Source organism: Neovison vison, chromosome 1 (assembly GCF_020171115.1).
Source record: "Neovison vison isolate M4711 chromosome 1, ASM_NN_V1, whole genome shotgun sequence".
Lineage (NCBI taxonomy): Eukaryota > Metazoa > Chordata > Mammalia > Carnivora > Mustelidae > Neogale > Neogale vison.
The window spans coordinates 287,983,093-288,010,097 of record NC_058091.1 but is presented as its reverse complement, the minus strand read 5'-3'; the positions used below and the strand labels follow the sequence as shown (position 1 = coordinate 288,010,097).

General features: G+C 33.7%; 1 protein-coding gene across 2 annotated transcripts in view; it reads left to right on the top strand.

Moving 5' to 3' along the window:
* NIPBL (NIPBL cohesin loading factor) overlaps positions 1–27,005 on the top strand; it is a 204,686-nt gene that overhangs the window by 109,143 nt on the left and 68,538 nt on the right. For both annotated transcript variants that reach the window (XM_044232572.1, XM_044232579.1), the window contains exons 10-11: positions 4,118–5,740; positions 23,373–23,555. In XM_044232572.1, coding sequence (XP_044088507.1) covers positions 4,118–5,740; positions 23,373–23,555 — 1,806 coding nt within the window. The remainder of the gene's footprint in view (positions 1–4,117; positions 5,741–23,372; positions 23,556–27,005) is intronic.

Genomic DNA, 27,005 nt, shown 5'->3' with positions numbered 1-27,005 from the left:
AATTTTGAATTCTCTAAGTTGACTTACAGAGGTATCTGGTACTATAAGGATTAAAGGAATAAATGTTCATTGGAACTACCTGATTTTTAGCTTGATTTAGATGATTTAGTATGTGTATTTTCCCAAATTCTTAAGGCTGATTTTGCAGACCTCATATTAGTGCTCATTTCTAACTTGTTTGCTGAAAGCTATGCTCCCATTATTTTGTGGCTTTATTTGAATACCTTTGGAATTTAGGTGCCACTTAACACTTGTGTTTGGAAACTTCTCATTTTGTATTCAGTTTCTGCACCGTGTGATGGGATAGTGTTTTATATTATAAACAATTATATTAAGATTTTGGAATGATTAAAGGTCTGGTATGTTGCTCTAAGACCCTAGGTGAGGTCATAAATAAAAGCAACACTTTCTGAAGTGGTCGTTTTATAGTCAGCCCTTGCTAATTGAAATATTTCCTTGAAATGAATTTATTACTAGTTACCACTGCACTTTAGGACTAAATTATGAAATTGACATTTACTGCATTCTAAGGTATGGCCCTGAGAACTTTTTTATAATTATTGGCAACTATTGGTGGTGGTAAGGAACAAAAAAAGACTACTTGTTTTACTAAGAGCTCTTTTTTAGGGTCTGAGCTTGTTTCGTATTATATTTGCTTTGAGAGAGGCTTCCTTTCAATAGACCAGAAATGAAAAAACTATGCCTTATAAATAAAATTAGAAAGTTTAACAAACATAGTTGTTTAATCATTATGCAGCTTAAGAAAAGGGATAGAATACTCTTAAGAAGTATTTTACTTAGGTTATGGCGGAATGTAACATAACCTCTGTTCCACACATAGAGGACACTTTTCGGGCAGCTAGGTAATTATGTCCCATGGCCTGTTCTCCCTTCTTTGGGTAGTTTCCATATACACTGATATTTAAATCTCTGTAACCTGATATTTTATTATATTCTTAAAGGACCTTTTTGCTCAACCTTTGCTCATATTTTCAGTGTCTAATTACATAAATTAATTTTAAAAGGCTGTTCATTTTTGCTTCTGGGTTGACCTATCATAGACATTAATATCTTCTCCATGTGCTGAAAATTCCTGCTTTCTTTTGTCAAAGAGGGGGTTTCTTTGTTCATCTTTGCCTATTTCATCTTTTCTTAAGGTCCACTTTCCATGTTAGTAAGTATGAGGAATGGCCTAGACTAGCTACTAATGTCTTTTATAATGTTATGATATTCTTAAACTATAACCCTTATAAAAAGTAAATTACCTACTGTCATTTGGAATAAGAGACTAGATGGAAATAGGATAGTTAACCACTTAGTTTATACTGCAGTTTAGGGGTAGGATGTTTTCATTTTTCATAATTGGCTACTATGTGTATAATTGTGTTGTTTTAAGTGTTTTCAGTTATCACTGGTAAATTTAAGCAAGTGATACAGTTTTTTTCTTACCAGAATAATGAAGTTTAGAATTTCCTTAACAGCTGGATCTTATTTTCGTATCAGCATCTAGATGACAAGTATTGTTGGTTTTGAAACTGTGGTATCTTTTTGTATGCATTTTCTTCAGGACAGTATGCATTCTGATAGCTAAACTTATGGCACCCGGTGCTGAAAAGGACTTAAAGATAATCAGTGTCCCAAATATTGAAATTATTCTTTATAGAGATGGCTTTCCATCATTAGGTGAAGGTTATGATGTAATGAAGACTGATAACAAAAGTGGATAGACAAAAGTGACGTGCAGATTCAGAGCCACTTTACAGGAATAAGTTCATGGTGGAACTGAATCAGATCAAGTGAATCAGACCTGCGTGCTCTTAACATATTCAAGAATCCTTGCAGCAATAATGGAATTTTTCCTGGTTTTACAGAAGAGGTGACGTACTTTTCAATAGTTGAAAAATTAAAACTTTGTATTTAGCAATATATTGTGCATAACAGAAAAAAATTACAAAATCTTTCCTAATTTTAATATATTACTCATGTGCAAATGCTTTCATACATTTTTATTACAAATAATCATTGCATCATAGTGGAAGATAACTAAATCAAACATAACATTTCCTTTGAAATTAAACTATGTTAAATTTCCATTTTAATGATAAACGATAATTTGAAATGAGGTTAATTATCTGTAAATCCTAAGTATTTTGTAATCCTTTAAATTTAGCCTTCAAGATATTTTGATGTTACTGTTCAGAAGAAAGACTGATTGCTCATATTAATAAAAGGATGAGCCACAGATTTCTTAAGAGAAATCTTTGAGATGCCGGAGATTTGTGATGTCATTATGGTTCTTAAGTACACTTAGGTTACCAATTTAATGACTTTCACAAGCATGTTTCGTTGAAAAATACAAAAATCTTCAACTAGATTATACTCTTTCGATTTATAGATTCTTGTCCTAAAGATTTAAAGATATAAGGTGATAAAACATCCCATTTATGAGGTAATAATTATTTGGTGTGTCCTATGACAAGATGTTAAGATTATTTTATGTGGCAGATCATTACAGAATAAAACTGAGACAAATTTAATATTCTGAGTGCTTTCTTAAGTATTGAGGCAGAAAGTTTCATGTAAGTTCTTGACAGGGTAGTTTTAACTAGGGAAAATGTTTAGATGTTAAGATACTTTATTATCATGTAGTTATTTTACAAATGGAACATATATGACAGTAGACTTGACTTCTGAAAAACTAAGAAGCAGAATGACTTACTTCTACAAAAAATTACTAGCAAATATTTGAGTTAAATTTTAGTAAAATATTTTACTAGATTTTAAGCTGGAATGGACTGCTGCTTCTCACTCTGAAAAGAAAATGACGGAACTTTGGTGTATAAAAACAACATTACCATTAAGGTTTTTTGTTTGTTTGTTTGTTTGTTTGTTTATTTAATTCCTAACTTGGTTTTCAGCAATAAGAGGTTATTTTTAGTGGTCATTTTGACTTTTAACCTTCTTTTCCTTAAATTATATTCTATCACATTAATGACTATCAAAGGGTATCTAGAGGTTCACTATAAAAATTATATAAAATGACCTTTAAAACAAAGCCAGGCAATTCAGAAGTAAGTATTAAAGCAGACAAAACCTTAAGGTGCTATAATATAACTATTCCCAAAAACTAACTAGAGATTCGTTTTGTAGAAAATGACATAGCAGCCTCTTGAGGCAAGTGGAATCATGCATAACTTAAAAATACCTTGACTTTTTATTGTGGTAGTAGATTTGTGTTTCTGTGTATTTTTGTCTTTACATTTTAGAATACCATAAATTATTTCTTACTGAGACCAATTTATAGATCCCTAGAACTTTACATTGAAGAACCAAAACATTTTCTTAAGTGGAGGTTGCTTTTAAGACAGGATTTATCTAAAAAGTCCTTATATGCATCTCATTTTTATATTTATGTTAATGTTCCCTTATTTTAAATATACTTCTAATATGTGTTAGCTTTTAAATTCCATTTGTGCTGTTGACACCTTGAAGGATTTGAATCCTGGATTAGAGGTTAATGACAGACTATTAAACTGTCTTTCCCCCTTGTTCTTCTCATTTACCTTTTTTTCAGTGGCATCATTTCTGCTTTCTTTTGGGTTTTATTCCTTTTCCTACTAGTTTTACATGTTGTAAAAGCTTAAGTTTCCTGTTTAGTATGGTAGCAGATATGGGGCACTTAGTTTTTGGTTAATGGTTAAATGATCTTAAATGAGAACATGAATTTTGTAACTGGTTGTCTTATTCTTATGTAAAGAATCTGGTTTATCCTTTACATATACAAACATAAATATATTTTTGTATTTAATGTATTGTAAGTTCTATTTATTTTCTATTTGGGCTTATATTTATATAATCAAGAGATATGCTGTTAAATTCTTGTTACTATAGTTACTAATATTTATTGAGGTACAGCAAGCATGAGTATTTCCTTAAACCTTGGTTTAAAAGTATTCTGTGATTCGTGCCTGCTATTTTATACATGCATATTGACATTTGAATTCACCACATTTCAAAAAACATTGTGATTTAAAGAAATATCAAAGTCCATATGGCTTTTAGTAAGATAAGAATATATGTCTATTACTGATACTGAATATTTATCTTTAAATTTCAGATAAGCCTTTGAAAAAAAGAAAACAAGATTCTTACCCACAGGAGGCTGGGGGTGCTACAGGAGGTAATAGACCAGCTTCTCAGGAGACGGGTTCTACGGGAAATGGGTCAAGGCCAGCATTAATGGTTAGCATTGATCTTCATCAGGCAGGAAGAGTGGACTCTCAGGCTTCTATAACTCAGGATTCAGACTCCATAAAAAAGCCTGAAGAAATCAAACAGTGTAATGATGCACCTATTTCTGTTCTTCAGGAAGATATTATTGGAAATCTTAAAGCTACACCAGAAAACCATCCTGAGACTCCTAAAAAAAAGTCTGATTCTGAGCTTTCAAAGAGTGATATGAAGCAAAATGAAAGACTGGCAGAATCTAAACCAAATGAAAACAGATTGGTAGAAACAAAATCAAGTGAAAGTAAGTTAGAGACTAAAACTGAGACTCAAACAGAAGAACCTAAACAGAATGAGAGCAGAACAACTGAATCCAAACAAAATGAGAGCACCACGGCTGAACCTAAACAGAATGAAAATAGACTGTCTGACATAAAACCAAATGACAACAAACAAAATAATGGCAGATCAGAAACAACAAAGTCAAGACCTGAAACCCCAAAGCAGAAGGGTGAAAGTCGACCTGAAACTCCAAAACAAAAGAGTGATGGGCGTCCTGAAACCCCAAAACAGAAGGGCGATGGACGACCTGAAACTCCAAAGCAGAAAGGTGAGAGCCGACCTGAAACTCCAAAGCAAAAAAATGAAGGTCGGCCTGAAACACCAAAACATAGGCATGAAAATAGGAGGGATTCTGGAAAGCCATCAACAGAGAAAAAACCTGAAGTGTCTAAACATAAACAGGATATTAAATCTGATTCACCTCGGTTAAAATCAGAACGAGCTGAAGCCTTAAAGCAGAGACCTGATGGGCGATCTATTTCTGAGTCATTAAGACGTGACCATGATAGTAAACAAAAATCAGATGACCGGAATGAATCAGAGCGACATCGCGGGGATCAATCGAGAGTTCGAAGGCCAGAAACATTGAGATCCTCTAATAGAAATGAACATGGCGTTAAATCTGATGGTTCAAAACCTGATAAACTAGAAAGAAAACATAGACATGAGTCAGGGGACTCAAGGGAAAGACCATCTTCTGGGGAGCAAAAATCAAGGCCTGACAGTCCTCGTGTTAAACAAGGTGATTCTAATAAATCAAGACCTGATAAACCCAGTTTTAAATCACCAAATAGTAAAGATGACAAAAGGACAGAGGGTAATAAGACTAAAGTAGACAGTAATAAAGCACACCCTGACAATAAGGCAGAATTTCCAAGTTATTTGTTGGGGGGCAGGTCTGGTGCATTGAAAAATTTTGTCATTCCAAAAATCAAGAGGGATAAAGATGGTAATATTACTCAGGAGACAAAGAAAATGGAAATGAAAGGAGAACAGAAAGACAAAGTAGAAAAAATGGGACTAGTTGAAGATCTGAATAAAGGAGCTAAGCCTGTAGTTGTCCTGCAAAAACTGTCTTTGGATGATGTTCAGAAACTTATTAAAGATAGAGAAGATAAATCACGAAGTTCCCTTAAACCTATCAAGAATAAACCATCAAAGTCAAACAAAGGTAAGAATACTTATACTGAAGTCATTTTTCTTCTAATGAGTTTTTGTTTAAGTTATAGGGTTAATAAGGATTAAAAAAATAGAAATTTACAAAGATTGAAACACTGCTATAGGAAAATATAACATTTATATAAAACAATAATGAACTATTTTCAGTAATATAGATAAAAAGTTGTTGCTGAAAATTCTTTGTCTTCCACCCCTAGTTGAACAATTCACTGTAGTTATGATTTTTACTTTGGTACACAGATAAGATCTTTGGTTGATTAGTTATTTCAGGTATTTTTGAAAGTTGTTTATTAATCAAATGAGTGGTTAGAATGAATATATATAACAACTTTGTTGAAAGTTAGACTAAAGAGGTGTTTCAGTCTACAAGGAGGTGGTAAATTGAATTTTAATTTCTAACATCTCAGTAAAGCTAAATGGTGTACAAAAATCAGTGTTATAAGCTCTTAAGACTATTGTGTCTTACATTATTTTCTTACATACCTATCTCTGAGTTAATTATTGATACATAGTTTAAATTTATATAATTTAGAAAGTTATAGAAAGGTTATTTCCCTTCTTGTGGAATAGGTGGTCAGTTATAGATATTTTATTTAAAAAATACAAAGCTTTGCCCTTTTGGTCTTAAGGAATAGTATTCACCTCTTAAATCAGGTTAAGTCATTAGTGGTGTTTGAGGATGATTTTTTTGTTTTGTTTATTGTATAGTTGCTGAGTGAAATTCTGTGGCTATTTGAGTAGTAGTATTTCCAGGAAAAAGTCTTAAGTGTTAAATACAGTGGCAGTCTGTGCACAAAATACAGTTTTGTGTTCCTTTATATACTACTTTAAAAATATCTAAGACATACATAATTTGATGGTATGTGGCAAGACGTATCTAGTCCATGCAGTATAAATACATGAAGATACGGATTTCAAGCAATAGAGGTGAAAGTATGATTTTTAAGTTCTCATTTTGTGAGAGATTCATTAAGAACTTAGGTTTATATTTACTTTTTAAATATATGAAACTCTTGAATTGTGCTGTTCCGTGGGATAGTCACTAGCCTCTTTAACTATTTAAATGGAAATTAATTTAAATAAAATTAAGAATTCATGTCCTCAATAGCCACATGTGGCAAGTGGCTTCCTTATTAAAACAGAGAAAATTTGCATCATCACAAAAAGTTGTATTGCATGGTATCTATAGTGTTTTAGGAAATCCAGAAGATGTAATGATTATTATTATTTTTGTAAAATGTTATGTCTTGTCTACCAAAAAAAGGTCAATGAAAACATAGTGTCATTATGAAGAACTGTATTCAAAGAAGTGACTTGTCATAATCTTATTTATTATTACTTGGTTATCAAATGTTTGCTTTTTTACTTTTTTTATTTTATTTTTTAAAAATAAAAAAAATTGTCTTTATCACTAATACTTGTACTTCTTTAGTGAAGCTTTCAGATCTTAAATTGTAGCAGTCAGACTTAACAAAAAATTAAGACTTCAGCTTTAACTAATAGTCTTTACTATTTAACTTGAATGCATCTCTTTGGAATCACTTGTGTACATAAAAGAAGTTAATAGAATGTAGTGGCCAGTGCTAGAATTGTTTTCTTTTAGATATTGTTTTAAAACTTTCACTGAAACTTTGGGAGTGGCTTATATACAGTATAAACTAGAGAGTATAGGTATACAATTTTAGAAGAGTCAGATGGAAAGATGGAAAGTGGTACCCTTTTGTCCCTTGATCTGGACCATCTTTTTCTCCTCTTCTGTCAGCTTACACTGGCCTTGCTTTCTAAGCTCTGTCCTAACAAAGAATCTTTACAACTGAACATCAAGAAATGAGTATAGGTCCTAATATAGTACTCCTAATAGTAATTGCTATACTCTTTCCCATGTTTTTCTGATTGCCTATGAATATAAACTTTTTAATACTTATCCTTGTTTCTCCTAAATGTACTTTTAACACAAATGTATATACTTGATATGTTCATGTTAGTAAGTAGGCTATCTGGGTGTGTCTCTCTGTTAGAGTAGAGTGTGTGTAGTGTGTGTGTGGGTGTGTACATGTGCAGGTACGTATATATACACACATGTATTATTACTAGATCTGCAGTTACAATTAAGTGGACATTTTCATCAAAAATATTACTTTAATGCTTAGATTTACTTCAAGACTCCATATAGATAATCATTTGGCTTTATTTATACCTTAGAATTCCTATCGGTTATTTTTTAATGTACTAATTTTGGTTTTGTTTTAGGTCTCTGCTACTAAGTTAGCAATAGCAGAGTTACATAATAGTAAGTTTTTTAAATTACAAGCATGGGAAGCACAGTTGTAGATTATTGGCCCTTTGTAAAATACACATTACTTGGGATTTTCTTTTCGAGAGAGTCACAGAATCACATATTCTGACATGCTGGTGGTGTATTTCTGAGTAAAGGAATTAAATTGAATATTATTGAGATACTTTTGTGGTTGATTTCTCAAGCCAAAATTCTTGGTAGGTTTTCCTTTCTTGGAAGAGCCATGAAATTCCATCTTTTTAAATAATTTACCTGATGTCCATATTTAAAATACTCATTCTTTAGGATTGTTTAAAATTCCTTGAGTATGCTTTAAGCTAATTTAGAATGGTAAGGATATAGATTTATGACTCAATATATATTTCTTATTTTTGTCATTTGTGTGAACATATTAAATGTAAAAGTCACATAGTCACATTTTATTTGATTTCTATGGGGACATGTGTACGTACCTAGCATAATACCTAGTACATAATTAGAGCACATTAAATAGCTGTTGAATGACTATTGACACCATGTTTTGGAAAAGGCTTTGTATGCAGATTAAAACTGTGTATTCATCTTTTATGCTTCCACCAAAAGACCCTAATGTAAGAGCTACACAATTTTCAACTTTCTGTTCACTCAACTTTGTAATAACTGTCAACTACGTACTTTTTGTTAAGTTTCCAAGGAGAGTTACCCTTTCCCTTTATTTTTCTGTTACAGATTGGCTCATTATCACTTCTGTTCTCACTCTGCTTCTGTCATCTTCTGTCTTCTTACCATCCTTGTTTTTTCCTTTTCAAGCAGGGGATGGTTATGGAGAACCAACATAATCTTTGTAAAACCTTTTAAATTTTTAAAATTTCTTCTATTACAATATACTTCTGTCAGTATTTTAAATGCCAGGAATATTATCTTTATTGAAATATTTTTATTCAGAATATTATCCTTATATCCCCTAATGTTCAGTATGTCTCCAATTTAAAAAATATAAAATTACAAGGTCTTTAAGACAGGCATGTTATGTGTTGGTAACAGCTTAGTAATTACAAACATTAGCAATTTGATTTGGGTTATTTACTGTTCCAGGGTGTCTCACAGTATTTTACCTTTATATCCAAGGAAATAATTTTTGTTTTTCCTCCACCTACTTCCTTCCAACTAGTTTATTGTTTTACATCACTTGCACTCAGTACTTTTAGGAAATATCCCATAGCACCCATATTTGAGATCATGGCCTTTTAAACAGTTAAGCAGTTACTGAAAATGGTTTTCGCTGGGTATGTGTACTAAAGTAGCAGCTCAAGTAGTCAATAGTGTTTAAAACTGTAGTGTTCATTTGCTTAGGATTAGGTAATAGTTGCAGTCACATTTGGGCCAGTTTTTCTCCCTCAGTTATTACTGTACCAGTTACACTACTCAATGTTGATCACAGAAGTATTAACTGGTTGCCTTTTATGTGGCACTGATTGTGTTTAGGATTCCAGGCTTCTGTAAGTTTGAGAGAAACTACTGTCTCTGAGAGTGAATTTTTGGCATAGTTGATGATATTTAAGTTGAGGAACTTTTGGTAAAGTGGATATGATTGTAATATTCAGAATTTTTAATAGTGCTGCGGTGGGAATTTAATTTGGCTCATTTGAATAGTTTTATAAAATACTTTTCAAAAAATTCAAATATTCAGTTTCTGCAAAGACCTTACTATCATTGGTTTCTTTGGGAAACATTGGGAGAATATTTACTGCAGAAGTTGGCATAATCTATACCTAACTGTTATTGGGTATGATTTTTTACAGCAGTATTTTGGAAGCTTTTATCCATTATTTCTGTTCATAGAAAATTTTTGGTTCGCATTTTGCTTAATAGATAATTGATACTGATTTAAAGAGATTAAGTAGAGTTTTTTAAATAAGAATTAAAGTATTAAAACTTACTAGTGGTATTTTTGTTCCTTCTCATTCCATTTCTCAAGCCAGCCCAAGGACATAGCTTTTTTTTTTTTTTTTTAATATTTTGTTTATTTTTTTGACAGAGAGATATCACAAGTAGGCAGAGAGGCAGGCAGAGAGAGAGAGGAGGAAGGAGGCTCCCTGCTGAGCAGAGAGCCCGATGCAGGGCTCGATCCCAGGACCCTGAGATCATGACCCGAGCCGAAGGCAGCGGCTTAACCCACTGAGCCACCCAGGCGCCCTAAGGACATAGCTTCTATAAGGTTTTCCTGTATATTAAAAATAGGCGTATGGTTGAGGAATAAATAAGGTAAATAAATAATGTGGAAGAACCTCCTATTTATGAAGAAATAGTCATTACTCTTACATACTGAATTCCTACTTACCCTAAAAGAAAGTTTCTGAAATTCTCCCTTACAAGAGCCTGATACCTGTGCTAAGATAATGAATATCTATTTGATAGATGATAATATAATATTAAGTCATTAACATAATATTGTAATATGTCAATATTATTATATAGTATTATTAATACTATGTTAATATATAGTACATATTATTATATATATATATTATTATATAGTCTAATGTATAGTTCACATAGAGGTTAGGGGCGCTGACCCTCCCACACTTGAAAATCGACGTGTAACTTTTGACTTTTGTTGTGGGCATTGGGGAGGGTATGTGCTATGGTGAGTGCTGTGAATTGTGTAAGACTGATGATTCACAGACCTGTACCCTTGAAGTAAATAATACATTATATATTAATTTTAAAAAAAATTAACTACCAGTGGCCTACTATTGACCAGAAGCCTTACTGATAACATAAATAATTGATTAACACATATTAACACATATTATATGTATTATATATTATATTCTTACAATAAAGTAAGCTAGAGAAAACATTATTATAATCATAAGGAAGAGAAAGTATATTTATAGTGCCATACTGTATTTATTGGGAAAAAAATCTGTGTGTACCTACACAGGTGTAAGTCATACCCATGTTACTCAAGGTCAACTGTATATTATAATACATAGCATAATTTAGTATAGTATAATATCAGGTAGATATTTATTATCTTAATAGCTATATGAGCCTCTTATAGAGAAAGGTTTCAGTAACTTTTTAATTTTTTTAGAATAAGAGAGTTCACTATATTCGGATACTAGAGGGGGCGCTTGGGTGTCTTAGTGGTTTGAGCCTCTGCCTTTGGCTCAGGTCATAGTCTCAGGTCCTGGGTTCTCTGCTCCGGGAGGGAGCCTGCATACCGCTTTCTCTCTGCCTGCCTCTCTGCCTACTTGTCATCTCTGTCTGTCAAATAAGTAAACAAAATCTTTAAAAACAACAACAAAAAAAGAATACTAGAGTAACAGTATATAAAATACTGTAATATAGTACACTATAATACGGAATTTTGAATCTGGATTCCCTCCTCTGCTCAAAGAAAATTTAGCTTTCTCTGGCTTCTGATGTTGATAATTGAAAATTCTCCATTAAGTCTATTGTAAATGTTAGTACAAAGAGCACTGGTATCAGAATCTTGAATAAATTTTAGCCTTACAAAGCTTTGGTTCATTCATTTTTGAAAATGGAGAAACCAGTTTTCCTCCTATCTTTATTTAGTTATGAGAACCAAAATCAATATTACAGTAAGAGCCAAAATCTGTCCAGTTTTTTAATATGAAGAAATGCAACATGCCATTTTTAACTGAATTTATCTAATGAAGAGAGTAATTTTTTAAAATCTTTATATGTATATATATTTTATAATCAGTATATTTGGAGACATTGCTGCCAGAATTTCTTTCTTTCTTTGTTTTTTTTTTTTTTTTTTTTAAGGTTTTATTTATTTGTCAGAGAGGGAGAGAGAGCAAAGCAGGGGGAGCCACAGGCAGAGGGAGAAGTAGGCTCCATGTTGAGCAAGGAGCCGGATTTGGAACTTGATCCCAGGATCCTGGGATAATGTCATGAGCTGAAGGCAGACCCTTAACCAATTGAGCCACCCAGGTGTCTCCATTTCTTTATTTCTTGAAATATATTTAACATAACATTTTATTAAAGTGTAAAAAATAATGATTTGCTCTATGTTTATAATGTGAAATGATTATTACAGTAAGTTTAGTTAACATTCATCACCTTATAGTTCTTTTTTTTTCCTTGTGACTGAAACTTTTAAGATCTACTATTGTAGCAACTTTCAAATATATAATATAGTATTGTTAACTACAGTCACCATGGTGTACATTACATCTCCAGAAGTTATTTATCTTGTAACTGGAAGTTTTTACCTTTTGACTACCTATACCCATTTCACCCACCAATCACCTCCCACCCCTGTCTCTGGCAACCACCAATCTGTTTTCTGTTTCTGTGAGTTGTTTTTTTAGATTCCACATATAAGTAGAGATCATACAGTATTTGTCTTTCACTGTCTGACTTCTCTTAGCATAATGCCCTCAGGGTGCATCCTTGTTGTTGCAAATGATATGATCTCCTCCTTTTTGGGGTAAATAATACTGTGCACACAAATACACTCATTTTCTTTATTCATTTGTCAGTAGACTAAACAACTTAAGGTTATTTCCATGTCTTGGCTTTGGTAAATAATGCTTCAGTGATCATGGGTCAGGCAAGCTATGGAGATAACTCTTTGAGATAGTGATTTTATTTCCTTTGGATATATACCCAGAAGTGGATATTGCTGGATCATATGGTAGTTCTATTTTCAATTTTTTGAGGAACCTCCCTACTGCTTTTCATAGTGGCTACACCACAATTTACATTCCCACCAAATAGTACACAAGGTTACATTTTCTCCAAATACTCACCAACACTTGCTATTTATTGTCTTTTTGCCATTATAACAGGTGTAGCTCCTTATGGCTTTTGATTTGCATTATCTTGATGATTAGTGATACTGAGCATCTTTTCATATGCTTATTGGCCATCTGTATGTCATCTTTAGAAAAATGTCTATCGGATCTCTGCTCATTTTTTAATCAGATTGTTGTTTTGGTTTGCTATTGAGTTGTAAGTTCTTTATAGATTTTTGGATATTAACCTCTTACCAGATACATGGTTTACACATACATATTTTCTCCCATTCAGTAGGTTGCCTTTTCATTTTATTGATCAGTTTCTTTGCTGTGTAGAAGCTTTTTAGTGTGATGTAGTCCCACTTGTTTATTTTTGCTTTTGTTGCTTTTGCCTTGGTATCAAATCTAAAACAATCATTGAAAAAACCAGTGTCGGGACGCCTGGGTGGCTCAGTTGGTTAAGCAGCTGCCTTCGGCTCAGGTCATGATCCCAGCGTCCTGGGATCGAGTCCCACATCGGGCTCCTTGCTCAGCAGGGAGCCTGCTTATCCCTCTGCCTCTGCCTGCCATTCTGTCTGCCTGTGCTCCCTCTCTCTCTCTGACAAATAAATAAAATCTTTAAAAAAAAAAAAAAAAAAAAAAAACCAGTGTCCAGGAGCTTACCACCTATATTTTCTTCTAGGTGTTTTGTGGTTCCAAGTCATATGTTCAAATCTTTAATTCATTTTGAGTTGATTTTTGTGTATAATGTGAGATAGCGGTCCAGTTTCATTCTTTTGCACGTAGCTGTCCAGTTTTCCAGCACCATTTATTAAAATGACTATCCTTTCTTCGTTGAGTATTCTTGGCTCCTTTTTCATAAATTAATTGACGATATATGCATGAATTTATTTCTGGGCTCTCTGTTCCATTAATATATGTGTCTGTTTTTATGCCAGTATTACACTGTTTTGAATGCTGTAGCTTTACAACACAGTTTAAGATCAGGAAGCATGGTGCCCCAAGGTTTGTTCATCTTTATTAAGATTGCTTTGCCTATTTGACTACTTCATGGTTCTGTACAAATTTTAGGGTTGTTTTTGTTGTTCTTTTTCTATAGGTTATTGTTCTTTTTCTATAAAAAATTTTGGAATTTTGGTAGAGATTGCATTGAATGTGTAGATGGCTTTGGGTAGTATGGACATTTTTACAGCATTAATTCTTCTAATCCACAAGCATAGAAATTTGTTAGCATTTATTTTCCTCTTCAATTCCTTTCATCAGTGTTTTTTAGTTTTCAGTATATAGATCTTTCACCTCCTATTTTTTTGGATTCAGTTACAAATGTTTTCTTAATTTCTCTTTTGATAGTTTGTTGTTAGTGTATCAGAATTCAACTGATTTTTGTATATTGATCTTATATCCAACCTTATTTAATTTGTTTATTTTAATGGTTTTTTGGTAGAGTCTTCAGGGTTTTCTATATGTAATATCATGTAATCTGCCAATAGGGACAATTTACTTTTTCCTTTCTGGTTTTGGAGGTCTTTCTTTCTTTCTTTCTTTCCTTTCTTTCTTTCTTTCTCTTGCCTAATTGCTCTGCTCCGGCTTGGACTTCCAGTACTATGTTGAATATAAGGGTGAGATTGGGCATCTTTATCTTGTTCCTTATCTTGGAAACCTTTTTAGCATTGAGTATGATAATAGTTGTGGGCATGTTATATATGGCCATTAATATGTTAAGGTACATTTCCTCTGTACATAGTTTGTTGAGAGTTTTTTGGGGTTTTTTGTTTTGTTCTATCATGAATGAATGTTGAATTTTCTAAAATGCATTTCTGTATCTATTAAGATGATAATGTCATTTTAATCATTCATTTTGTTAATGTATATCACATTGATTGGCAGGTTTTGAACCATTCTGCAATAAATTTCACTTAATTATGGTATATAATCCTGATTCTTTTAATGCATTGTTGAATTCTGTGTGCTAATACTTAGTTGAGGACTTTGAATCTATGTTTATCACGAGTACAAGAGGATTGGCCTGTAATTTTTTTTTTTTCAACATATGCTCCATGCCCAGTGTGGAGCCCAATGTGGGGCTTAAACTCAGGACCCTGAGATCAAGACCTGAGCTGAGACAAGTCAGACGCTTAACTGATTCAGCCACCCAGGCATCCCTTGGCCTGTAGTTTTCATTTCTTGTAGTGTCCTTTTCTGGTTTTGGTATCAGGGTAGTGCTGCCTTTGGATGTTCTCTTCTTTCCTTCCTCTTCTGGAAGGAAACATTTTCTAGAATTCTCCAGAGAAGTTATCTGGTCCTGGGCTTTTCTTTGTTGGGAAGATGTCTCTTCAGATTTTCTATTTTTTCATAAGTCCATCTTAGCAGGTTATATGTTTCTAGGAATATAAATATATATTTATTTTAGGATCCGTGGTGTGGTATCCATTTGATGTCTCTTCTTTTATTTATAATGTTATTTATTTGAGTCCTCTTCCTTTTTTTCTTGGTAAGTATAACTAAAGGTTTGTCTATTTTGTTTATCTTTTCAGAAATTCAGCTCTTAGTTTCATTGATATTTTCTGTTATTAGTCTATTTCATTTATTTCTGCTTTAGTATTTAGTATCTCCTTCTATTAAATTTTGGCTTTGTTTGTTTTCTTTTTCTAGTTCATTGAAATATAGTTAGGTTCCATTCTCTGTATATATCATATCAAGGAAAGGATCATTTGATCCCTGTTTCTTCCTGTAGTTCTTCCTCATAGTATATAATATAATGCATGTTGATGAAATCTTTTTATTACCAGTGTCAATATCAAAACTATGGTACTTAAAACCAGATTTTTCTTAGAATCTTTTCTTCTGTCTGCTTCATTCATAGTAGTGTTTTTCAGTTGCTATAAACTAAATCCTTGGTTTTTGTCGTCATTAAATAAATTAATTTTCAATGACCTAAAATGTACAGAACCCAACTATAGTGTCTATACTGGCAAGGTGGGTACTTTGTTCCAATTTGGATTAAAGTATGACATGATACAGATGAGGGGTCAGCAGACTTTTCTAAAGGCCCAGATCATAAATATTTTAGGCTTTGTGGGCCACTTACCTTTAATATTGTAATACAAAAGCAACCATAGACAGCATATAAATAATTGTGTGTCAGTGTATTTTAATAAGACTTTATATAAAACATGTGGGCAAATTTGACCCCAGACACTATAGTTTGCTAAGCCTACTATCAATATGAAATTGAAATTTTAATGTACATGAATCTGATAACTAGATTATTTATTCTGTAGCAAATGAGACCTAAAATTTGGATTTTACACTGCCATTTGAGTATTTATATGTGTATATAAAAGGACTCATCTAGAATGAGTTTTGAAGTAGTTTTTCTAGTTCTTTTCCAGTACTTATGAATATAGTATGGAATTTACCAAATATAATATTTTAAGGAGGATATTTAAGATCTGAGAGTACTTCATTTATTGGGGTTATATATATTATTAATATGTTAATATAATTAATATATAAAATATAAATATATAGCAAGTATATACAGACTTAAATTGCTTTTAAAATATTTTATACTTGTCGCATGTCAGTTATAAAATCTTTTCACTTTGTGGATAAACTTCTCTATAATTATCAATATAGAACAACTAAGAACTGCTTTCAGGATTTAGAAAAGAATTTTCAGCTGGGAAAAGATGTTACAATAGATAAAACTATCTAAACATCTTTCTTCATAGAATTTTTTGTTGCATTGGGACGCCTGGGTGGCTCAGTGGGTTAAGCCGCTGCCTTCAGCTCAGGTCATGATCTCAGGGTCCTGGGATCGAGTCCCGCATCGGGCTCTCTGCTCAGCAGGGGGCCTGCTTCCCCTCCCCTCTCTCCGCCTGCCTCTCTGCCTACTTGTGATCTCTCTCTGTCAAATAAATAAATAAAATCTTTTAAAAAAAAAAAAAAGAATTTTTTGTTGCATTAATTTTCTTGAAATAAATTTTCATGAATAGTATAAAAGGGTTAAAGGATTTTGACCCCATTTGCTGTGTGTTATATATTCTATGCAAGGTAGCTGATTCTGAGTATGTACATTTCAGCAAACTGTAAGCAGACCTACAGAACTCAGAAACAAAGCCTGAATCATTTCATATCATCTCAAACACTTTATGCATAGCAGTTAACTCCTAAAGGCATTGCTGTGTAAAGCATTGTGGAAAATTGATCTTTTCAATAATCATGAGTCAAGAAGTTGTCTTGCTGTTTTTCTTGGGAGATGGTTGGGGAGTTTGGGTTTTTGTGGATTTTTTTTTTAATTTATTTATTTATTAGAGAGTGTGAGTGGAGGAGCAGAGGGAGGGAATCTTTAAGCCGACTCCCTGCTGAGTGCAGAGCCCAGTGCTGGGGAAGGTGGGGCGGGTTGTCAGTCTCAAAACCCCAGAGATCATGACCTGAGCCAAAACCAGGAGTCCGACTCCTAATTAATGGAGTCACCCAGATGCCCCAAGAAGTTGTCTTATTAAAAAAGGGATGAATACAGGGCTTATTAGAAAGATTTACATCAAAAATAGAAGAATTTCTGAGTAATCCAAGATTTTATTATAATGACTTCAAAAACGAAACAGCAACTTTTATATCAGAATTATAGGTATAGATAGTTAAGCTCTCTGATACAAGATAGTCACTATCCTGGGGCACTTGGGTGACTCCGTCGGTTAAGCCTATGCCTTCTGAGGTCATGATCCTCGGGTTCTGGGATCAAGCCCTGCATTGGGCTCCCTGCTCAGGAGGGAGTCTGCTTTTCCCTCTTCTCCTTCTGAGCTCTCACTGTCTCTCTCTCTCTCTCAAATGAATAAATAAAATCTTTTTTAAAAAAAAACACAGTAGTCACTGTCCCATCAACTTATAATGAATAAAATCAGTTTAATTTTGAATGTTTTATTCAAATTATTCTCTATCTTTAATCAAACCTATAGGTTAAGAAACCATGGGCAGAGTCCACAGACTGAATTTGAGTAACCTAGAAGGGTCTTTTCAATCCAAATGGACCCAGCTATTTTGAAAGAAGTGGCAACCATAAAACTTGAAAGACTTTAAAACTTTTGTGATTGTGCCCTAAGAAATAAAATGCATGTTGTGGCCTAATGCACACAGACAGGCACATATTAACAATCCCTGTGCTATAAGCAAAAACCTGACATTTTCACTTTCATTTTAAAACAACTACTAGTCAAGACCCACAAAACTGATTTCACAACGTACTAATGGGCCATAACCTGCAACTTAAAAATTGCTGCTTAACATTGTAAAGGAGATGTACCTGTTCTTAGGTTGTAATGTTCCTTGTGTAGTGATTATATAATGGTTCTTTGCATTAGTTTCAGTATTCCTCAAAGACCAATGGAAAGAAAAGAGCTACAGATTTGAACCTGACCACTCCTCTCTAGCCAAAGATGAATAACTACTAGTCTTCCCTTAAAAAAAAAACCTTTTTTTTTTTAATAATCCTGAATAAGCATTATTAGGCCTCCAGCCAGTACCTGAGGTCGCTCTCTTTATCAAAATCAAGGCAACTTTATACCAGATTATCTCATTATACATGACTTTCACTTATCCTAAAACATTACCAAAAAAGCAGACCTATTTCCTGACTCTTCTCTTCTAGAGGAGGTAGTCTGCCTGATGCTCTCCTCCCTTAAATTTAGACTTCATCCTCAGTTACAAACAGATCCTCCCTTCTTATTACCCTAACGACTATTAACTCTGGTAGAAATCTCTGTGTTCACTTCCCTCATATTCACTCAGTGAAGGAGTCTTTGTACTAAAAAGTACAATCTAAATTCTCCTAGTTTGCTATTGCTCCTTCCAAGTACAGTTGATACTTGAACAACTTGGGGTCTAGGGACACTCACCCCCCCCCAGTCAGAAATCCATATATAACTCTTGACTCCTCTCAGATTTACTGATAGCCTAAAGTTGACCAAGAAGCCCTAAAAATAATACAAAGTTGACTAATACATATTTTGTATATTACATATATACCGTACCCTTACAATGAAGTAAGCTAGAGGGAAAAAAAAAAAAAGTTACTAAGAAAATCATAAGGAGGGGTGCTTGGGTGGCTCAGTGGGTTGAGCCTCTGCCTTCTGCTCAGGTCATGATCTCAGGGTCCTGGGATCAACCCCTGCATTGGGCTCACTTCTCCGTGGAGAGCCTGCTCCCTACTCCCCCCCCCCCCCCACCGCCTGCCTCTCTGCCTACTTGTGATCTCTCACTGTCAAATTATATAAAATCTTTAAAAAAAAAAAAAAGACATAGAAATGGACCCATGCATTTCAAACTGAGGATTTGCCACAGGTTTCCTCTTTACCCATGCATAGTACTGCCATCAGGCTATAACCTTGAAGTCCTTGTGAAAGGAACATTCAGTGTCCTAGTCTCGTAGTTGAACCACTTTTTTTTTTTCCCCCTAGTTTCTCTTCAGGTGCTGCTTTTTGTTTCTACCTCCCAACTGTTACCCTATTTCAGGACTATATAATCTGCAATTTATGCTCCTTGAATGTACTTCTTCTTAACAGTGATTTCAAATAAAGACGTAGGGCTTGCATTTAGGAACCATTTCCATCAAAAAATATGTATCTTCAAACCACATTAACCCACTTAGGGTCACAAGATGGGCCGATTGACAACATACACAACTGAATTTTTATTTTCTTTTGCCTCTCATTAAATTTAAAGATCCATTTGATGCTACTCCCCTGTAATTGGTATAGGTTGTTCTAAGAATTGTCACTGAATTACATTATACCTAAGATGTTTTTTATGACTTACATAATTTGCAAGTTTATGTGAGTTTCATGGTTTCTGAATATGACTGGTTTTCATTGTCTGAATCTTCAGTCCTAAAGAGTTCATTAATTGAGGTGGTTTATTTTAATCTTGGTGTGGTTTCACTTAAAAAAAAAAATACACATTGTCAGTTATCAGATTAGTGACTCTGAGATTTAGTAGTTCTGGTTTTAGTAATCTGTTCCATGTGCTAATATGAGTGATTTATAGTTGAAATCCAAGATTACGAAAATGTAACACATCTAGAAGTAAATGTATTCTTCTAGCTTTAGGAGGGCTAGGAGATAGAGGTGCGCTATGTCTATCTGTATATCTACAAAAGCTGAAAGTGTAGTACTTCAAAAAATTCATGACTAAATGACATTATCCCCTCAAGCCAGTAACTTAAAATTTTATGGTAATTGAAACACACGATTTAAAGAATAAAGTAATTGGGATGGGAGAAATGAGGTGAGAAAGATAATCATAAAGTACTAGCATTCTGAAGTTTTTAAGAAAAAATAACTCCACGAACTTATAAAATCATTGTGTTGAGAAGTAGACATTATTTTTGCATTTAGAAGATTATTTCCTAATTCAGGGAAAAGAATATAATCAAATACGTCATAAGCATCATTTGAATTACTCACTGTTTATTCAGATCTGTTGAGGCTGAGTCAGTTATTCAGTCCTTGGTAATGTATTAAATATGCTGATTGTGAGTACAGGAAAGGCAAATATTTTCTCTTAACCTTTGTAATCAAGGACCTGGCTGAATCAGTTTATAAAGTGTTTTACTAAAAGGAGGAAAGGATGTTTAATTCAGAAAATGCATAAACCTGTGGAGTAGGTATTTCTATTCAAAATGAAACAGGATTTACTTTTGGAAGATGGTACATTGAAAGATTTACCCATTACTGGATTTTTTTTTTCTTAAGTTGGATTATCTTCAGAAATGAAACATTTGGTCTTTGAATTATGTTGCTATAACTTTCAGAGTTATATAGATGTTAAAATGATCTACAGAATACAAAAGCTCTTAAATTTGATAGCATTCTTCTTAATTTAGGGAATAAGAGACAGTAAATTACAAGGAATAAACTTTGATGTCTGCTCTATCAAATATATGACATAAGTTTTCTATGTCTGGCTATTGTAAGGAATTTTTATTTTTATTTTTATTTTTTTTTAAGAGAAAGACGAGAGCAGACTCCTTGCTCTGGGGATCTGATAAACCATTGTAAAGAGAGTACAAGCACCAGTACATATATTGACCCTTCATTGTTTTTGTATATTTATCTGCAGGATAATTTTAATTCTGGGATATTGGTATCAGGTTGGTGTATGCCTCTGAGAATGGGAATTTAGTCTAAGCAGAATATAATCAGGGAAATTTGTTTTTTAAAAAATTTCATGATGGACTAAAGGCCAAATACTTTGGGCTGCCTATAAATACCCAAAACGTTTTAGGTAGTACAAAAAAGAAAGCATTCCCATTTTTTAAAACTTGAGAAACGTCTTCATTTGCCTATAAAATATAGCAACTCAGAAACTATACGGGGAGTATACTTCTAAGTGATCATAGGAAATTATGAAAGGTAATCAAAAAGCATTTAATGACCATTAATATATACATACTTAATATTATAGGTCATTAGGGGCACCTGAGTGGCTCAGTCGTTGGACGTCTGCCTTCGGCTCGGGCTGTGATCCCAAGGTCCTGGGATCAAGCCCCGCATCTAGCTCTCTGCTTGGCGGCAAGCCTGCTTTGCTTCTCCCTCTTCCACTCCCCCTGCTTGTGTTCCGTCTCTCGCTGTGTCTCTCTCTCTGTCAAATAAATAAATCTTTAAAAAAATTTTTTTTTTAAATATTATAGGTCATCTGGAAAGGGGAAGATAAATACTAGAAAACATAATCCTTCATTCAAAAAAAAAAAACCCACAGACATTTAATTATAAGTGTTCAAGACATTGAGGACCGTGTTGTTATTGTTGTTGCTGCTGCTAGAGAAAGGGAGGGGCATAGGGAGAGAGAGAATCCCAAGCAGGCTCCACAATTAGTGTGGAGCCCATTGCAGGGCTCAATCTCAGGACCCTGAGATCATGACCTGATTCTAAATCAAGATTCGGATGCTTAGCCAACTGAGCCATCCAGGCACCCCAAGACATTAAGGACTTTTAAATGAGATGCATAGTGTGTTTACTTTCGGGCTGAGGACAATCCAAAGCTAAAGTTGGTTTCTTTTACCTGTATCAATATTCTAAAAAGTGTACCTCACTATAAAATACAGTTGAATTAAGAAAGCCAGCACAGAGTAGTGTCGCATGATTTGAAAGTGACAAAGTGACATAGATAAGTATACTCAACTTCAGTATGTCAGGATTCTCAGCAATGAAGTCTTTGGAATATTACCAGTCACAAGTATTACATCTTTGTTAGGTGAAATTTTTGCTATATGTGTCCTTAGAAGTATAAAAGACTAAAAGTTAACTGAAATAACTCCTTCATGATGTTGAATAAAAGTTGCACAAAGAATAAAAAGGGATTATTCTTCCATCAAGATTAATAATTTATGTTTTATATTCTTAAATTATTGGGATTGTGTATTGATACTTTGAAATTGTCTTAATCAGTACCCATTCATTTTGTCATGATTTACTTCATCCTTCACATTAAGTATTATTATCATTTGAATGTTGTAGTGTAAGGTTGCTTATAGTTACTAATATTCCCTGCTGTACACCACTAAGATACTCTTTGCTCCCAGTTTCTAAAATTTAGCAGGTAAGACATCATTTTTAATACTTCCACTCAAAGATTTACAAGGGTAAGTAATTTAAAATTGTCATCTTTCATAGTCGTCAAGGACAAATTATCCTGAATGGATAGCTTTTGCTACCTCTTCATTTTTAAGCTCTCAGTAAGATGTTAAGAATTTATTTCTTTTACGACAACTGTTAGTTATTTGTGTATGTGTGTAGGATTAAATAATAAATGTTATGTTAATGTTACTATGTTGATACATTTTTTAATCCTGTCTTAGTCTTTCATGGAAAAATACACATTTTATTTCATAACAGACTTGAATTTACTATTTTAGTTATAGACACTTACATTTCAATATGTTTTTATTTATCCTGCCTTTCATGTTTTTATTTTCTTCAGTTTAATGTATATATTGGTTTATCTCTTTGAGGAAATTTTTTGTAATACTAAAGGCATTACTATACTTCTCAAATAGATGAATGATAGGTAAAAGCATGTAAAACTCTTGTCCCAGCCACAGTACACGAGCATAGAGGGAAAAAAGGGTATATAAGTGTCTTCCAGCTCTTCATATTTGCACTGAGAGAAGTATACTTTCAAACTAAGTGATCCAGCCCTCTGTAAAATAAATTTGGGTGCTACCAAGAATGCGAGATGAATCCCTTACTACATATGGACTGAGTAATGCCAGTGAATCTCTTGTTTTAGAAAGTTTTTAGTCTATACAGACACATGAAGGCATTGTGTCAAAAATTGATGAGGTAACTACCCTTTTTATGTTTTTTAAGTTATTACATAATGATATATGTATAAAAACTACATTACCAGCTTGGGGTGAAGCCTATTAGAGTTTTAAATATGTGTTTTATTAAAGTACAAAGCTGGCTTAGAAAACTTATATAAATACTAGTATTTCATTTTTATTGTGCTAATTAAGTTAAAATTCCCTTTTATCTTCAGATTTAAATTATTTTCTTACCTTTCATTAATAGGTAGTATAGATCAATCAGTGTTAAAAGAATTACCCCCTGAACTTCTGGCAGAAATTGAATCCACCATGCCACTTTGTGAACGTGTGAAAATGAATAAACGCAAGCGTAGCACAGTTAATGAAAAGCCAAAATATGCTGAAATCAGTTCAGATGAAGATAATGATAGTGATGAAGCTTTTGAATGTAAGTATCACATAACTTTATTATTGCTTTAGAATTAAGCAGATTGATGTGTTTGTCTCATTCATAATTTGGGGGGTTAGGAAGAGTACAGTGATCTTAATTCTTAAAAACATAGTATAGCAAGCTTTTTTTCTTTATACTTAAAAAAATGCAGAAGATGAGATCAGTTGGCACCAAGAAAAAAAATTTAATGAGCTATTATTAGTGTCAAATAACACAGGTATGTGTCTATATTTAGCAAACATTTATTGAGCTCCTACTAGATATGCTAGGCACTGAGAATAAAAATACAAATAAGATGTGGCCCCTGTCTTTGAAGAGCCTTCAGTCTAATGGGGGAAATATGTAAACAGTTGTAGCAGTGAGAAAAGGACAGTGATAAGTAAATCCAGGGTGCTATGGGAGCACATTGGATTGGCATCAGAATTATACTTGGGGGTTCAGGGAATGCTTACTGGAAGAGGTGACACTTGAGTTGAGTCTTGAAGGACACATAGGAGATAGCCAGGTAAAGAAATACTTAAAACCATACTATCACTAAATTATGAATGGATTAGCCACATTGCCAGTTATCTGTGTGGTTTGGACCTGGCTTCTCCTTTTTGCCCAGCTGTGTCCTGGAATTCCTCCCTTGTTTCACTGTTTTCCAGAGCTGGCTTCTTCACTACACAGCTACCTCTCTACAACACTGTGATCACCTGTCTTTGCACTAGACTTGCTATACCTCGCCTGTCTTCCTACTGGTCCACTGAAAAAGTTCTTCTCTTTTATCCCTATCTTCCTTCTTCTGGAGCAAGAGAATTGAGCCTAGCCAAGAGGGGTCAGCAACCTTGTTTGACTTAAACGGCATTCAGTGGAAACAGACTATGGGAGATCTTCACTTGTGTGCCAACTGACTTAGTCATTATGACCAAAAGAAGTGGGAAGACAACCAGTGTGTTCTACCTTTTCCACCTAGTTTCCGTAGATAGAGGTGTGACAAGCAAGGGCAGGAAGGACAGATGCATGCTGCCAATTTTAAATGTATATTGCTGATGGAAATCCTTTACCTCCTCCAAAGTTTTCAATGTTCATTTATTCTGATCTTCTTTAAATTGTGAGCTCTTGAGCTATGAGGAGTAGACTATGAATACTGAACAAATATGAACAAAGTTTTAAAATTGAAATAAAATATATAGCAAAGTTAATCTGACATTTAATTATATGTATAATTGTCATAACTTGTTATTATCATGAGATGTATTTACATGCAATATATTTTAATGGCTAAAGTTAATACTCTTTTATTATAATCAAACATTTTGGTCATATGGGAACATATGCTCTGGAAAGGGAGAGGAGAAAGGAGATCTGGTGGCCCTGAAACTCATTCCCCTTTATATACATGCCTCTCCTTCACTCTTCCTCCTCCCCCATCCCCCAAACATCACCCATTTCTAAAGGGAATAGCTAAGAAGAGGAGTTCCTTAATTGCAGATTGATTTCAAATCACACTTCCACTCCATTTAACTGAGAGTGGCTCTCTGCATTGCTAAACTGATGAGAATTTTGAAGCTAACTTACAGTTCAGTGGAAAGGATAGCATAATCAGAAATTCCCACCAAGTTTAAAACAGGGGAGAGAGCCAGCCACACATGCCTTATGTTTGTCTTCAATGCAGTCACTATTCTTTTCCTTGCCATTATGAGAGCTGTTGTTTCATTTTATGGGACCACATAGTGTCATCTTAAAGCCATGGATCCTGTTACAGCTATTCCCAAATACGTTGAAAGCGGATATTAATTAGAGAACCTCAGCTTCAACCTGATAGGTGCAAGAAGTTTCTCTGGATTTTTCAAGAGACCTCAGAGTAGCTTCCAGTTTTTCTAAGTTTATTTCTATACAAGTAACTAGAGAAAAATTGACTCTGGAGACACTGGAGAGATGAAATAATTTCAGTTGGTTGTTGACATAAACAACCACATTGTCATTATACCATGACAAAAACAATGTAGTGAAAATATAGTGAAGTACAAAATGTAGAAGTATTATGAGAACATAAGCACAAACCTAATGCTGCTTTCAGAGACTTTTTGAAACTTAAGGTTTTGCTGCAGTTTAATCAAATCGGTTTCCTAAAAATCTTAAACTAGGGCAATTGTTTTGTTGAAGAATGGGAGAAGAGTTGAGGGATAACTTTGAAAGTCAGGCCACATAGATCTGGGTAGCCATAACGTAAATACAACATCATTAGGTTGCTGGAGAAAGAGGAAGGAAGATGTAAGCTAAGGAACGATGTTGATAAAATTTAGAAAGGGAAAGTAGAAGACACTGAAGGCATATTTTACCTACCTGTCTGCTGAGCTCCTCCCCTACTTCTTTAGGGCTATGAGGGCAATAAAGAACAAACTAGTAACAGTGAATTGGGATCCTGAGAGCCTTATTACAAACACACTCTATCATAGAAATTGGGAGGGTTTTTTTTTAATTTGCCATCCTACTTTTATCCAAATTTCTTAAAGCTTAATGAATGTGAAATAAAAATCTTGAAGGCCTCTAAAATTTTTCACAAATACAGTATATTGTAAGTTCTTGCTAACAATTGTAAGATTTTTTTCAAGTGTTTCTAATCATAGAATTAAATGCTTGAAATGGATTTCTTCTGAAATTAGAATTCAGAAGGAGTAAGTCATATTTGAGGTCATAGAATACTACTTTCTGCACATTTCTGAAGAAGCTTATTAGTTGTTTTTCCTCATATCTGGTAGGTATTTTAGTACTTGTTGAAAAAAATATTTAGTGAATGCTACATAAATTACCTGTTTCTCTGACACACACATGCACGCACAAACACAGACACACCTTATATTAATTTATAAGGCAGCCTCTCACTAACAGAATGTACTGGGGCATACACCAGTTGTAAAGGAGGGGGTCCTTCTTCCTCATATTTCATGTCAAATTTATGCACAGTTACAAAGAAAATCATTGAAGATTTAAATATATGCACTCATGTTTGTCTTTTTATGAACTATCTTGCTATGCCAATCCTATGACCAAAAAGAAGAGGAAACAAATTTATCTTTCTCTACTATGCTGTCAGTAGATTGGACAGAAGGGTCCAAAACCAGAAACCAAAGTAGATTCTTGAATAGGTATAGCTAAGGCAGCATGTAACGGTAGTATTAGCCAAAGTACAGACATTGCTTAAGCACACCTAAAGGCACCAACACAAGCATAGATAGAGAGCATTGGCCAGAGGGTTGGCATCCTTAAATTTTAGGATTTAAGGGGACTCAAGTAAGAGTTTTGTCTTAAGTATTTGGGTATTGATCATAGTTGGGAATTCGAAATACAAGTCAGTTCAAAGAAAGCAAGAGAGTCAGACTTAGTTCAACAGACTAGAAAGTATTTCATTGTCACCAACAAGTGGTCAAAACAACAGGATGCCTAGATAATGGGACACATTAG